Here is a 12,892-nt window from a genome sequence, read left to right as displayed (position 1 = left end):
CTTTTGTGAACTAGAGTCCACTAAGATTTTTCAAAGTTGGCAGGTATATTCACACACATGGGTGTCTGGGGGAGCAATAGGGAGGGCAAAACAAATTCAGAAGGCAACTGCAAACAAACCCCAATGACAGTGCATGAACCTTAAGCATTGTGCAAAATGTACAGTGAGTATTCCCACAGCAATGTGGGGAAAAAAACACAAACACATTGAAGTTAATAAACACTGTCTTGTGGGGAACATTCTCTGCCCACCCACCCATTTTAATTTACATAGGAGCCATGGTGGCAAGAGGCTGTCAGTGCAATGCATAAACAAGATCTCCTGCCCCCCCAAAATTGGTTATGTTTGGGCTGGGGCTGGAGACAACAGCAGCTTGGGGAAATTCTGTGGCAGAATCAGAGTTCGGTGGCAAGTACGTATTGACTTGCAAGTTCAATCCCCAACATCTCCATTATGAAAAAAAGGATCAGGTAGTAGGGGGTGGAAATATCTGCATCTGAAGCCTTGGAGAACAAGTGCCAGGTGAGATGAAAAAAATCAGACTTGGTATATATATATATATAAGGTAGCTTCTTTACACTTCATTCATGTGAAGTCTTACTCTTTCGCTGAAATGTTTCTCACAAGCAGTAATGTGGAACCAGTAGGCAGCAATAGTTTTTTGCATGGTTTTGGAGCTCTTGAAAAACACATTATGAAGGTGTGGGAATTCTAGCAAACAATTCCCCCCCTATATCCAGCACTGCAGCACTGGTTTGATCCTTGCAACACATCCTGCTAGATCTGTAGGGACAGAGCCCATACTTGCATGAAACTGTACCAACAGAAATATCTACTTCCTTATGTATAAATCCTGCTTTCCTTCTGTCATGGAATCCAAAGCGGCAGACTTGTGGTTCCCAGGCAGCCATCCAACCAAGAAGCACAGAGCAGAGCAGAGCAGAGCAGAGCAGACCCAGACCCACTTTGCTTCAGCAAAGTGGTGGCCTTGTGTGCCTTCAAATCAGGGTTCTCAAATGGGAGTTTGTCTTGGCAGCTGTATCTGCAATTCGAAGAGTCTGCTTTGATGCAATCTTCTGTTAAGTTGGAAGTATTATTACTACCCACTCTTCACCACGAGGTCCCAGAACCAGTCACAACAATGCGGAAGACAACATGGAAATAGTTCGAAACAAATTACACTCTAGAGTAGGCCCTAAAAATGTATTCTCAAAAATGTCAAAGGTCAGGTGCCCCTTCAGCAAACAACAAAAGCTGCATAATGAAGGTGCCAGACACAGCTCTGAGGGGTGGGAATTCCACAATTTTGGGGTTGCCATAAAGAATACTCTCTCCCGGACCACGACCACCCTTTGAGCTTCTGACCCTCATGACCAAGAGGGCTCCCTCTGCTGCTCTTAACACCTGTAAGGAAGGTAGTCTTTCAGGTATTTGGGGCCTAAGTCATTTAGGGCTTTAAACACTAGTGTTTGTGTTTATGTTGTTTATGTTCATGTTGTGAACTGCCCTGAAATCTGCGCGTAAGGGGCAGTATACTACTAATAATAATTCTAATAATAGTGTGGGTTTCTTGAATTGAGTCCAGAAATGAACTGGCAACCACTGCAGTTGTTTCAAAACAGTGGTTATATAAGTTTTAAATGGAAGCCCAGCCAGTATGGCCATTGCATTTTGGACCAACTGAAGTTTCTGAGTCATCTTCAAGGGCAGCCCCACAAAGAGCGCATTGCAATAATCTAATCGGAAAGCTACCACAGCGTGGAGTACTATGGCAAAGTCTTCAGACCAAAATGAGTTGTAGTTGGAAAAACCAGACATAGCAATAAAAGGGAATTCTAGCCTCAGAGGCCACTTGATCTGGAAGCCACCATCCCCCATCCACCCACCCAAAGCTACAAGCCTGCTCCTTCCAGGACTGTCAATCCCATCCAGGACAGACAGCCTCCTCATCTCCAGGACTTGAGAACTTGGAAAAGATAACACCTCCATCTTTTCAGGATTCAGCTTCAGTTTATTGGCTCACAGCCAGCCCATCACCAGATCTAAGTACCCACCTAACACCCCAATCGACTCTCCCAATTCAAATGGTAGAGAGAGACAGAGCTGGGTGTCTTCCACATATTAGTGACACCTCACTCCAAATAACTAGACAACAGGCCTCAGTGGCTTCCCAACTGATTTGAAATGGTTTGGGAGACAAGTTCCAACTCTGCAAGTCACCACAGGACAACTCCCATGGCCCAACAGTAGCCTCTCATAGCTCTTTTCTGGGAAATGCCCTGGAGGTAGAAGCAGAACCACTAAAACACAACCCCCACCTCCCTTAGATGGAAGATACCATGATAAAGCAGAATGACCTTTGATGTTCATTTGCATGCTATGACCCAGAATCCATTTCTAAGTCACAGCTACTTCAGTGCTTAAAGGTAAAGGTAAAGGACTGTTAAGTCCAGTCGCGAACGACTCTGGGGTTGCAGCGCTCATCTCGGTTTACTGGCCGAGGGAGCCGGCGTTTGTCCGCAGACAGCATCCAGGTCATGTGGCCAGCATGACTAAGCTGCTTCTGGCAAACCAGAGCAGCGCACGGAAACACCATTCACCTTCCCGCCAGAGCGGTACCTATTTATCTACTTGCACTTTGACGTGCTTTTGAACTGTTAGGTTGGCAGGAGCTGGGACTGAGCAACGGGAGCTCACCCTGTCGCAGGGATTTGAACCGCCAAACTTCTGATCAGCAAGTCCTAGGCTCTGTGGTTTAGACCACAGTGCCACCCACGTCCCTCAGTGCTTACACTAGACTGAAGTATTGCCCCTTCCCTACTGCTCAGTCAGTAAGGCTAGTAATAAATGAGCATGTCTTTGCTTCTTTCCTGTTTTAATGACCACAATCCAGGAGCAAACAGAATTTAAGAACATGATATCCAGTTCACAGTCCCATCCTTGTGATGTTTAATGCAAAATGAAACTAATGGAATGTAACTGGTTACTTAAAAAGGTTTGCCTTGTTTGATTTTGAAACCAAGAATCTCACACAGGAAGTGGTTTGCTCAGTTTCCCAAAAGAGCATCTCACAACAATCAAAAGGTAGCCGAGGGAGAGAGTTAAGAGCTGCAAGCTGATGCAGCGGAAACTTATCACCCAATTCAGTATCATGACAGGATTCTCTCCCTGTCGAGGTCTTTTCACACTAATATTACACAACAGAGTTGGCTACCAAGTGTACATACAATCGGAAACCACATGCAACCCGTGTAATACCTATGTTGCCAAACTCCTGGCATCATATTCACATTTCATAGATTTTGGGTTGTACCCAAGGATGCGCTACTGAAAGTAATGAACCCAAGTTAGTTGCGTCTGTTAACTTCAGTGGGTTTACTCTGAGTAGGGCTAGCATTGACTACAACCCTTTAAAGTTTTCACTTAAATATTTCGTTTTTTTTTAAAAAAAATGCAATGTGTAAAGGGGCCCCAAAGCATACATTTGAACCTAGGACTGCATAGCAGACTCTGGTTCTACAACAGAGGAGTCCTATTCAGGCCTTCCAAATATGACACACAAGAAGGGGAGGGCGTGCATCAGCACACAAACTCCTCCCATTGCCTCATCCCCCCCCCCCCCCGCATATTTGAGGGCAACTTTCTGCAACGGGGAAGCCTCCTCTGTTCATTCAAGCTGTCACACATTTTGGAATCCTGTAAAATCGGACAGGGAGCCTTCAAATGTACAAGTGGGTTCTCTTGTGGAAACAGATACCCTTGAAAACATGGAGGCCGATGAGGATGGAGGGGGACTCAGCACATTCAAGCACATGCTCCTCTCCTCGTGTGTTTAAGCCACATTCTGAATACTGGGATATGGCTATAGTCAGCCAGTAAAACTTTGCTTTTCTGGCAGAGGAACTATGGGTGTTATCCAAAGCATCTGTTTGCACAACAATCTGCACAACCCTCTGGATCAAGATTTGGGGAGGCTGCAGGATGCACACAGGGAAAGGAGGAGTTTCGTGGCAAATCCTTGTGCTAGCAGAACAAATGATTTGAATATCACTCTAGATTTCTTTTATCTCTCTCTCTTCTCATACCCTGCCAGGAGCTCCTCCTCCTACTCTGCACGCTGAACCAGCTACAGATTACCTTGATCTCCTTGACTACAGTGGGACAGAGTGACCAGGATGACTAAATAAGGCATCCCATGCCAGAACAGTTGAATAACATAATCCAGGTACTTTATGCAAGTGAGCTAAACAACATACCATAGGAAAAAGAAAGCTAGCAAAGGAACCACCCTAAGAATGAGTCACTCACAGTGACTGAAGGGAAAACTCCTTCCTGTCCCTAAATATGAATAAAGATCCATTCACAGGCTGCTTATTAAACTCAGTCTGCTGCTTATAGGCCTCAGTCTGAACTCAATTTACTCACAAACTTTTTATGGTGTACTGAAGAAAGGATAAGCCAAACTTTTAGAGCTGCTTCAGTTGTTATAGAGATTCTAACAGCGGGAGACTGATGTATCCTTGCTCTTGTATTTCCATAGATCTTCCAAAATGGAAACCAAAGTCTATCTACAATGGGATGTGTTATACATGCCTCTAGAACTTACAAATTTCACCAGGCTTTCCCCACTTCAGATACAATGGCACCCAAATAATAATAATAATAATAAATTTTATTTATATCCCGCCCTCCCCAGCCAAGCCGGGCTCAGGGCGGCTAACAACAATAAAACAGTACAAAAGTACAACACAAACAACACTCTAAAATCATTCATTATAAAATTAATTCAAATGAAGCCACTGGCAACCATTGGGCCAGAGCTCTGCGAAGACTGCCAAGGGAGGGAGTCAGGCTGTGCCCTGGCCAAAGGCCTGGTGGAACAGCTTTGTCTTGCAGGCCCTGCGGAAAGATGTCAAGTCCCGCAGGGCCCTAGTCTCTTGTGACAGAGTGTTCCACCAGATCGGAGCCACAGCCGAAAAAGCCCTGGCTCTAGTTGAGGCCAGCCTAACCTCTCTGTGGCCTGGGACCTTCAAGATGTTTTTATTTGAAGACCGTAAGTTTCTCTGTGGGACATACCAGGAGAAGCATTCATCATCCACTGAATCATCATTTCCATTGCTGTGTAATGTCAAAACCACTCTTCTCAAGCGATGGCAATAAAATTTTATAACTCCATGGCAGAACCAAATTTACCCAAGCTGAACTCCCCAACTATTTTGGGAGGAAATTCAAAATAGCTATGTTAATTCGGGGGGGAGGCGCACTGGTGGCACACTAAAATAAAAATGAAAATAAAATTCCATCTATTATAGAACAAGCAATAAGCTGCTTAATTATAGCCAGCCAGATGGGCAGGGTATATGTATATATTATTTTCTTCTTATTATTGTTGTTGTTGTTGTGGTGGTGGTGGTGTTTTGGTGCAACTTCAGAAAGCTATGAAGATTTCTTGCAACTTTCATCTGAGATCTATAGAATCATTTCACTCAATTGCTCCTTTACTCACAGGCCACAAATTGACCCCAGCAAAGGAAATTTAATTCTTACTGATTTTAAAATAGTTGATATTACTAGGATTTAACTGGACTTAAGTTTGGCTGGATCTTGCCCCTAGTCACCTAAATAGCTTCCTTCTCTCTGATTTACAGAGTGCAATCATTTCCATTTCTCACTCTCCATTTTATGAAGCCAGAGGTTCAAGTCTTCTAAATAGCAGGTGGTGTGGTTTTTTTTAAAAAAAGTCAAATGCAAATCACAGATACAAGCTATTTTCAGAGTAAGTCATTAGTGTTCACTCCGTATTCTACAAGTAAAAGACGAACAGAGCCAATAGTTCCTGCGCTGCTCATTTCACCAGTGCTTTTGTTCCCCGATAAAACACATTGTCCTTAAACAGTGGTATTCCATAGCACCCGCCAAACATTTCCTTTAACCATTTGCCATTTCCAAGCAATGTGCATAAAGACACAGAGGTGAGCTGGAAGTAGTTCACATACCAAATATACTCAGTATTCAGTGCTTAAATTTGGATCAAAGGTTACCAGGTTTCTGCTGGAAAACCTGAACTGGATTTTAACGGCTAGCCTCAGTAACAGAGCATGTTAAGTAGTAATAGAATGCCTCTGAAGGTGTGCAAAAGTTCCTTATAATCCCCCTCAGTGGATACCTGAGTTCACAACACTTTAGAATGAAGGACCAGGGCTCCCCAGCCATGCAGTGTCTCTTCAGAATTCAAATGCCATCTTGTAGGAAGAAGCAATAAACTAATGTGTACAGACAGTTTGTTTGTTTTTAAACTCACTTTCTAAACAGAATTTGTTTATGCCACTAATTCAAGATTGCAATGCAACTTCAGATATGCATATGAAGGAGGTTCTTCCTTGCTATGGGATGTGTTCCCCAAGATCTCAGAAGACCATTTCCCCTTAAATCAGTTCCGGTGGGCAATTTTCTTTCCAGTGGACATTTTAAACGTTGCAGGTTTTCAGGTCCATCTTTACTCCCCCCCACACACACACATACAGAGGAAGTGCAAGATCCGATTAAATTATGAAGATCGAAGACAGAAATTGGATTGTGCTTGAATAAAAAGGTGGATAGAGGTGGGTTTGCATTTTGGTGTTTAATTCACACAGAAGTAAAAAGGTAAAGGTACCCCTGCCCGTACGGGCCAGTCTTGCCAGACTCTAGAGTTGTGCGCTCATCTCACTCTATAGGCCGTGAGCCAGCGCTGTCCGCAGACACTTCCGGGTCACGTGGCCAGCGTAACAAGCTGCATCTGGCGAGCCAGCGCAGCACACGGAACGCCGTTTACCTTCCCGCTGGTAAGCGGTCCCTATTTATCTACTTGCACCCAGGGGTGCTTTCGAACTGCTAGGTTGGCAGGCGCTGGGACCGAACGACGGGAGCGCACCCTGCCGCAGGGATTCGAACCGCCGACCATGCGACCGGCAAGTCCTAGGCGCCGAGTTTTACCCACAGCGCCACCCGCGTCCCTTCACACAGAAGTAGTCACTTCATAATTCAAGTAGAAAATAGAAAATGCTGGCGTGTTAAATAATCCCTTCATTGTCCTCTCCTAAAAACAGTCAATGCTATAGTAGTAGTAGTAAAAGAAAAATCAGACCGACACTTCAATAAATATTAGCACTAATCCCTGATCAGTCGAAATCAAGACTACAGAGCTCATTTCAGGGCACCACACTAGGTATCACACAACCTTAATAATTATCAGTGCTCTAAGCAAACTCATGCCAAAATGAAACGCGTAAAAGCCAGGCAGTAGTTAGCTTTTAAGGCTAAGATCAATCAAATTAATTAGTAGCTAGAGGATCATGGCGTGCCTTTTCTTTTCTTTGCAGGTAAAAGGATATAAAAGGATAAAAGGATAGCTCACTCATGTAAGTTGCATGGTTTTGGTAATTTAGGCGTATCTAGAAAAAGGTTGTTGGACTCTGCCAAGCTACTTCTAGGAGACAGAACAATCAATTCACAGGATGAACCAAGACCTATGGAAATATCTAAAAAACTATTTGGTCAATTTTAAATGAGACTGCCATCGTAGGCAAGAGAAATTCCTGCTGCCAAGATGGTAACCCTAAGGTGTGATGTGTAAGGGCACCCAAACTGATGTGACCTGCCTAAGTGCAAAAAGTCAGTATGTTGCAGTGAAGCCTTCTAAATTCATCCCCACCCTATCCCTATAAGATTGCTCAGATGACCTTTGGAAATCCAGTGTTACTATGCAACCCCCCGTATACATGACCCTGAAATCAAAGTCTGAGATTGCCACAAAGAGCTTCACAACCGCTGCTTACCTATTGCTTTTATTATTTTTGTTCATTGATCAGAGGCCTCGTCTACACATTCAGGTGATAGTAAAGATACATCAGGCAACAGGCACAGAATACCATTTTTAATATACTGTCCCTATGTAAAGGCTTGCCTGCAAATAAGACTAGAACTTGGGTTCTAAACCAGCTAGTTCCCTTCATGCCAACTTTCCATTTCTGGAGGTGGCTGAATAAATAATTATTAGGGGAACAATAAAAAATGCTATGACCACCTACAGTGTGAAGCAGTTGTCCATCCTACCTTAGTCTCTTCAATGCAGACCAGGAGAAAATGGTGCCTACACAACTTAAGCCCATAATACTAACAGAAATCTAAACCACCATTCCTTTTGCCATAGGAGCTGTAGCAGAACAGCTACTTGGTATTGCTAATGGAAGCTGAGGAATGATCTTGGTATAGATTCTGTGTTCTGCTGCAATTAAGGCAGTTGTCAAGTGCAAAACACGTGATAGAAGCAGTTGCTAGTTGCCAAACATGCAAATCAGACTTGGAACATCAAAAGTTCATCTAGTTCAACCCTTTGCCAAAGCAAGAAATCCACTGCTGTGGTTATACCTGCTAATCAACAGTTAGCCTGTGTTTCAAATCGACTGGTACTATTTCCACTTCAAGAATGTCATATTACGGTGTTAAACGCTGTATTTGCCTTGGAGTAAGTTCCAAGTAGCAATAGCGTTCTTGGAATGCAAGTTAAGAACTCCACATAGATAAATTCTCTGAAGACATTAGTTGGTTGGCAGAAAGACATGGCGATAGGAAGTATCAATTAGGCACATTAATGATTAAGTTTCCTCCTGAGTGGCAAGTGGCTGTTTCCCAGGGTGTGGCCACTGTCGCATGCTGACAGCTTGTAGAAGCCACGGGTGAGAGCTGAGTCCAGGGTGCAGACCAAAGGTGGACAAACTACCCCATAAGGAGCACAACGTGCCTCTGACCATAGGTACTACCCCACCCCATTGGGTCTCAAACCCTCGGTGAGTTAGAAATGTCGCCTACATGTGAAGACAGGGTCTGGAGATCAGCGAATGAGACCAATAGGGGGTCCAATGGTTAAGAGGGCGGCTTCTGCACATGCTGTGGAAGAAAATGTGGAGCAGATGGGGTTCATCAATTTGGGAAGGTAGCCTATCTAGAAGGAAAACTCTGATCCTAAACCTCCAATGCCTTGCAGCTATAATTCATTCGTGAAAGACTTCAGGAGTAAACTCAGGTGAACAATCCATTCCTTGCGGGACATCTTTAGGAGAAGAAAAGGCTAAAGAGTACACCCCATACAAATATGGGAGTTGAGTCCCTAAGGCGGTTGGACAGCGTCTTGTACGCCTCCTTCTGTCAACTCCTGCAGCCAAGCTGATGCTGAACATATTGCTCTGATTTCCTTTGGACCACATCTGCAAGGATGAGAGGGGGTCCTGTCTTTGGGCAGCTGAGACATATACAATGCCCAGGGTTGCGCCCCAAAGAGTTCACTATGCAGGTTGACTTCATCTCCAGAGGTGCACTCCATTGTCTCTTGAGAAAGATGGGTGCCAACAACAGAGTGGCAGGAGTGCAGTCAACCACTTGAAAGTTGAACCAATAAATAATTCTAAGTGCAGTGTGATCATATGAAGCTGAAACAGAGTTAAGGAAACACCTAATGTTCATCAGTAAATTCAAATCTGCATATTGTAGACATTTCTTAGCCTAGTTAGCTCAGTGCTTGGAGAAAAACACCCATGCTCAACTTGGTCCCATCTTTCTATTATTGCCCTCACCAACGTGTGCATACCACAAGCTTCAAAAGGGTAAACCACACTTTCGAAATAGACATTAAAATGCATTGCTTTGCTATGTGAACTGTGTGTGCACGTGCATATACACGCTGCCTGTATCGTAAGAAAAGCTCTCAGCTTCAATTAACTCACATTTCAAGCTTTTGGAGCCGCAAAAGGCAAAGAAATAGAATTTAAAAGGCTCTAGGTAGGAATTTATGAACAATATGAATTCATAGAATCATAGAGTTGGAAGGGATCACAAGGATAATCTAGTCCAACTCTCTACAACGCAGGAATATTTCACTTAACATGGGGCTCAAACCCCAAGACCCTGAGATGTAAGAGTATCATGCTCTACCAAATGAGCTATCCCTCAGGTGATGGGCGCTGTATGACTATGGTTCTCCCAAGTTCCTCAATTCTAAGAACACTCAATTATGCAAACAGGTTTTTGTAAACTTCCCTAATTTAGCTACGTTCAAGATACAAGTTTGAATTTTGCCTGCTCAATGAAGCAGTAAATACCATAACCTACCACAGTGGAAGAAAAACTAGAACTTCGTAACAAACTATATAGTAAGCTATCTAGACTGGAAATGGACACCACCAAGCTATGACATTTGGCTACATGACTAACTTTGCCTCAGATTTATGCAGATTGTACAATTATACAAATTTCAAGTACAGTTTAGAAACCAGTCTCTTATATATTAGCAATGCAGAATTTTAATAGCAGTAAAAAATTAGCCATGGAAAATGTGTATTGAATAAGAAGTTAGTCACACATAGCTTTATACACAACTATATAATCCAGAACATGGTGTCCTCTCAACTTTACACCTCAAACCTAAATTTCATCATATGGAAGCTACTTGCAATGGACTTCACCTCCAGATGTGTTTAGAACCTCAGCTGCACACAATGTGCCCATGCACAATCCAACCACATTTATGCACCTCTTCATAACTCCTGTTTATATCAATAGAATTAACCAAAAACTTCTCAGTGGATACCAGGGAAACTGTATGTTTAGCTTTAGCCGGAGCATTCCACTTTTTTTAAAAAAGTATTTTGGCTAGCAGTCTGGGTTACAGAAACTGTTTAATGTAAAATTATCAGAGAAGCATCCTCCAAGTACCTAGTCCTGACTGGCAAGTGAACACTCATTTGCCCTCCAAGGTGACTTTTATTACTAGCAATGGAAGCTGCTTGAAGAAGGCACAGCAGTGAAGAGCTTGTCTTGAATAAGCAACCGAATGTGTAGGTTTTCATCATTAAAAGTTGAAACAAACCATGGTCAAACTACATATTCCACTTTTATAAAAGTTAGTTTAACATTTATTTTACATCTAGGTTTCCACAGTTATGTGGAGACAAGGAATTAGGATGCACAGAACTATAAGCAGTGCCAGAAGTGGATCTAGAAGTCACAGAAGCACAAACTGATCATACAAGGCTAGAAAATGCCGAGCTATAGACAGGGATGGAGACAAAATCATGAGCGTAGGAAGAGAAAGGGGGAAAGATACCTTATTACCAACAAGATCAAGAATGAGTGGCACAAGACAGTGCTTCTCAAAACAAAACAAAAAACCCAGTAGCAATGACTTTATTCACTCATTTTAGCCACCAGAAATGAAAAGTGACCACTGCAACAAAAATGTTCATTAATGTTATGTGGCAGCATGGTAGTCCTTTGATGGATAGCAAACATCCCACATAGAAAAGTCACTTCAACACAACCTCATGACAATTCCCACATCAAAACAGTACTTTATTTTGCAATTTTTGCCTCATTACTCCCACATAAAGATCTTTCAGCTGTCAAGTGTACACGGTGAAGAAATGCTTCTCAGTCAACAAGCTGGGTGCATCTGGACGTGTCTCTGATACACCAGTACATATTATCAGCTGGGCCCCAAGTCCATATTTGAACTCTTGGCTCCCAGTACCTTGTGTAGCACACTAAAGTCTACACTACTAGATTAGCTTATTAGTTCTGCTTACTCCAGGGCTGATCAATGTGTCAACCTGAAAACAGACCAAGTATTATAACTGAACATGGCAAAAAGGTTCACTCTAACTTCACATCATTATTTGATGTCAAACAATGAGGCAAATCCCAAAAAGTATATACAAAAACCACCTTTGCTTTTACAAAAGATTTTTGTTTCCCATATTGATTAATCCAGGCAGCTAACTCATTGGTTTATGTAACTTTATTGAAGAAAATAAAATCAATTACTAGGAGAGCTATTAGTTGATCATTCATCCATTGACAACTTGCATCATTTATTCAGTGCTATATTAAACTGTTGTGGAAGATAGATTAACTAATAGCTCCAAGCATCCTAACAAAATTTAAATGAGAGTTACAAAAATGTTCTGAGACCCTATTTTGGAATACAAGAGATGTTGGACTTCCAATTTCCATTCTCTGTAGAACAAGAACTGGTCATTCCTTTATTGACATGCATAAGATACATCACGTGTTCTGTTCTGCTGATGCTACAGGTTCTGTACCAATTCTCCAGCCATACCAGTTATGAGCACAAGTATGTCATGAAACCTCAGTCTCTAACACTGGAAGGATTTAAAACAAGATGGATGATGCTACAGCAATGTTATTTCCTGTGATGTGAGCAAACTGAACATCCATCTCCCTCCCTTTGGGCGATATCTTCAGTAGAACTGTTAGAGCAGTGAGGAATGATTTCAATCTCATAACCAAGTTAGAGTGAAGACATTGGCCACAACACACATGCTCCATTTAAAGAATTCTGAATCTTGGGCAATTGTTCTTGTATAACTACTTTACAGATTCTAAAAAGCAGTTATTGTCCAAAGCTGGAAGAGCTAAAGTCTTCTCAGATGAGCATGTGCATGAATGGATAGAGGTAAATTAAAAAAAAAAAAAGATGAGGTCTGATAGGGGAGCAGCCGGATAAGAAAATCAAAAAGGAACAGTAATTTAAAGTTTATTCCAGCTATAATGCAGGTTATTCTGATTTAAGGTAGCATCACATGGCATACTTCTGAGTCCATTCCCGAGATATTCTGTTGTACCTGTAAGAGGAAAACATGTTAAGCAAAATCAGCCAAGCTACAATCAGCAATAAAATATTCCACACATCAATGTCTCCTTCAGCTTCCCAGGAACATGATAATTTATACTACTTTTCTCAAAAAAAACAAACAAAAAACCCAACAACTATGTCGTCCTATGAAACCTAGAAAGTCAAGCTTTCGATCCAACAGGCAGAAGACTCAAAATATAGCGG

The 12,892-nt window shown here is 42.4% G+C and overlaps 1 protein-coding gene and 1 long non-coding RNA gene across 6 annotated transcripts in view; one reads left to right on the top strand and one right to left on the bottom strand.

Moving 5' to 3' along the window:
* Positions 1 to 5,415: 5,415 nt before the first annotated feature.
* LOC310742633 lies at positions 5,416 to 11,476 on the top strand. Its single transcript, XR_014538631.1, has 2 exons — positions 5,416 to 6,637; positions 7,006 to 11,476. It is a non-coding gene; the product is annotated as an uncharacterized lncRNA (long non-coding RNA).
* The window catches only part of UBE2D3 (ubiquitin conjugating enzyme E2 D3), a 26,679-nt gene continuing 24,991 nt past the window's right edge, over positions 11,205 to 12,892 (bottom strand). For 4 of the 5 annotated variants that reach the window (XM_083572001.1, XM_083571999.1, XM_083572000.1 and 1 more), the window contains one exon: positions 11,205 to 12,677. In XM_083572001.1, coding sequence (XP_083428127.1) covers positions 12,632 to 12,677 — 46 coding nt within the window. In that variant the 3' untranslated portion in view covers positions 11,205 to 12,631. The remainder of the gene's footprint in view (positions 12,678 to 12,892) is intronic. The other variant, XM_083572002.1, reaches the window with a different exon arrangement.

This window comes from Podarcis filfolensis (genome assembly GCF_964270895.1).
Source record: "Podarcis filfolensis genome assembly, chromosome: 9".
In the NCBI taxonomy this organism is placed as follows: domain Eukaryota; kingdom Metazoa; phylum Chordata; class Lepidosauria; order Squamata; family Lacertidae; genus Podarcis; species Podarcis filfolensis.
Note: the sequence above shows the minus strand (reverse complement) of the source record. Positions and strands in the feature narration are given on the sequence as shown.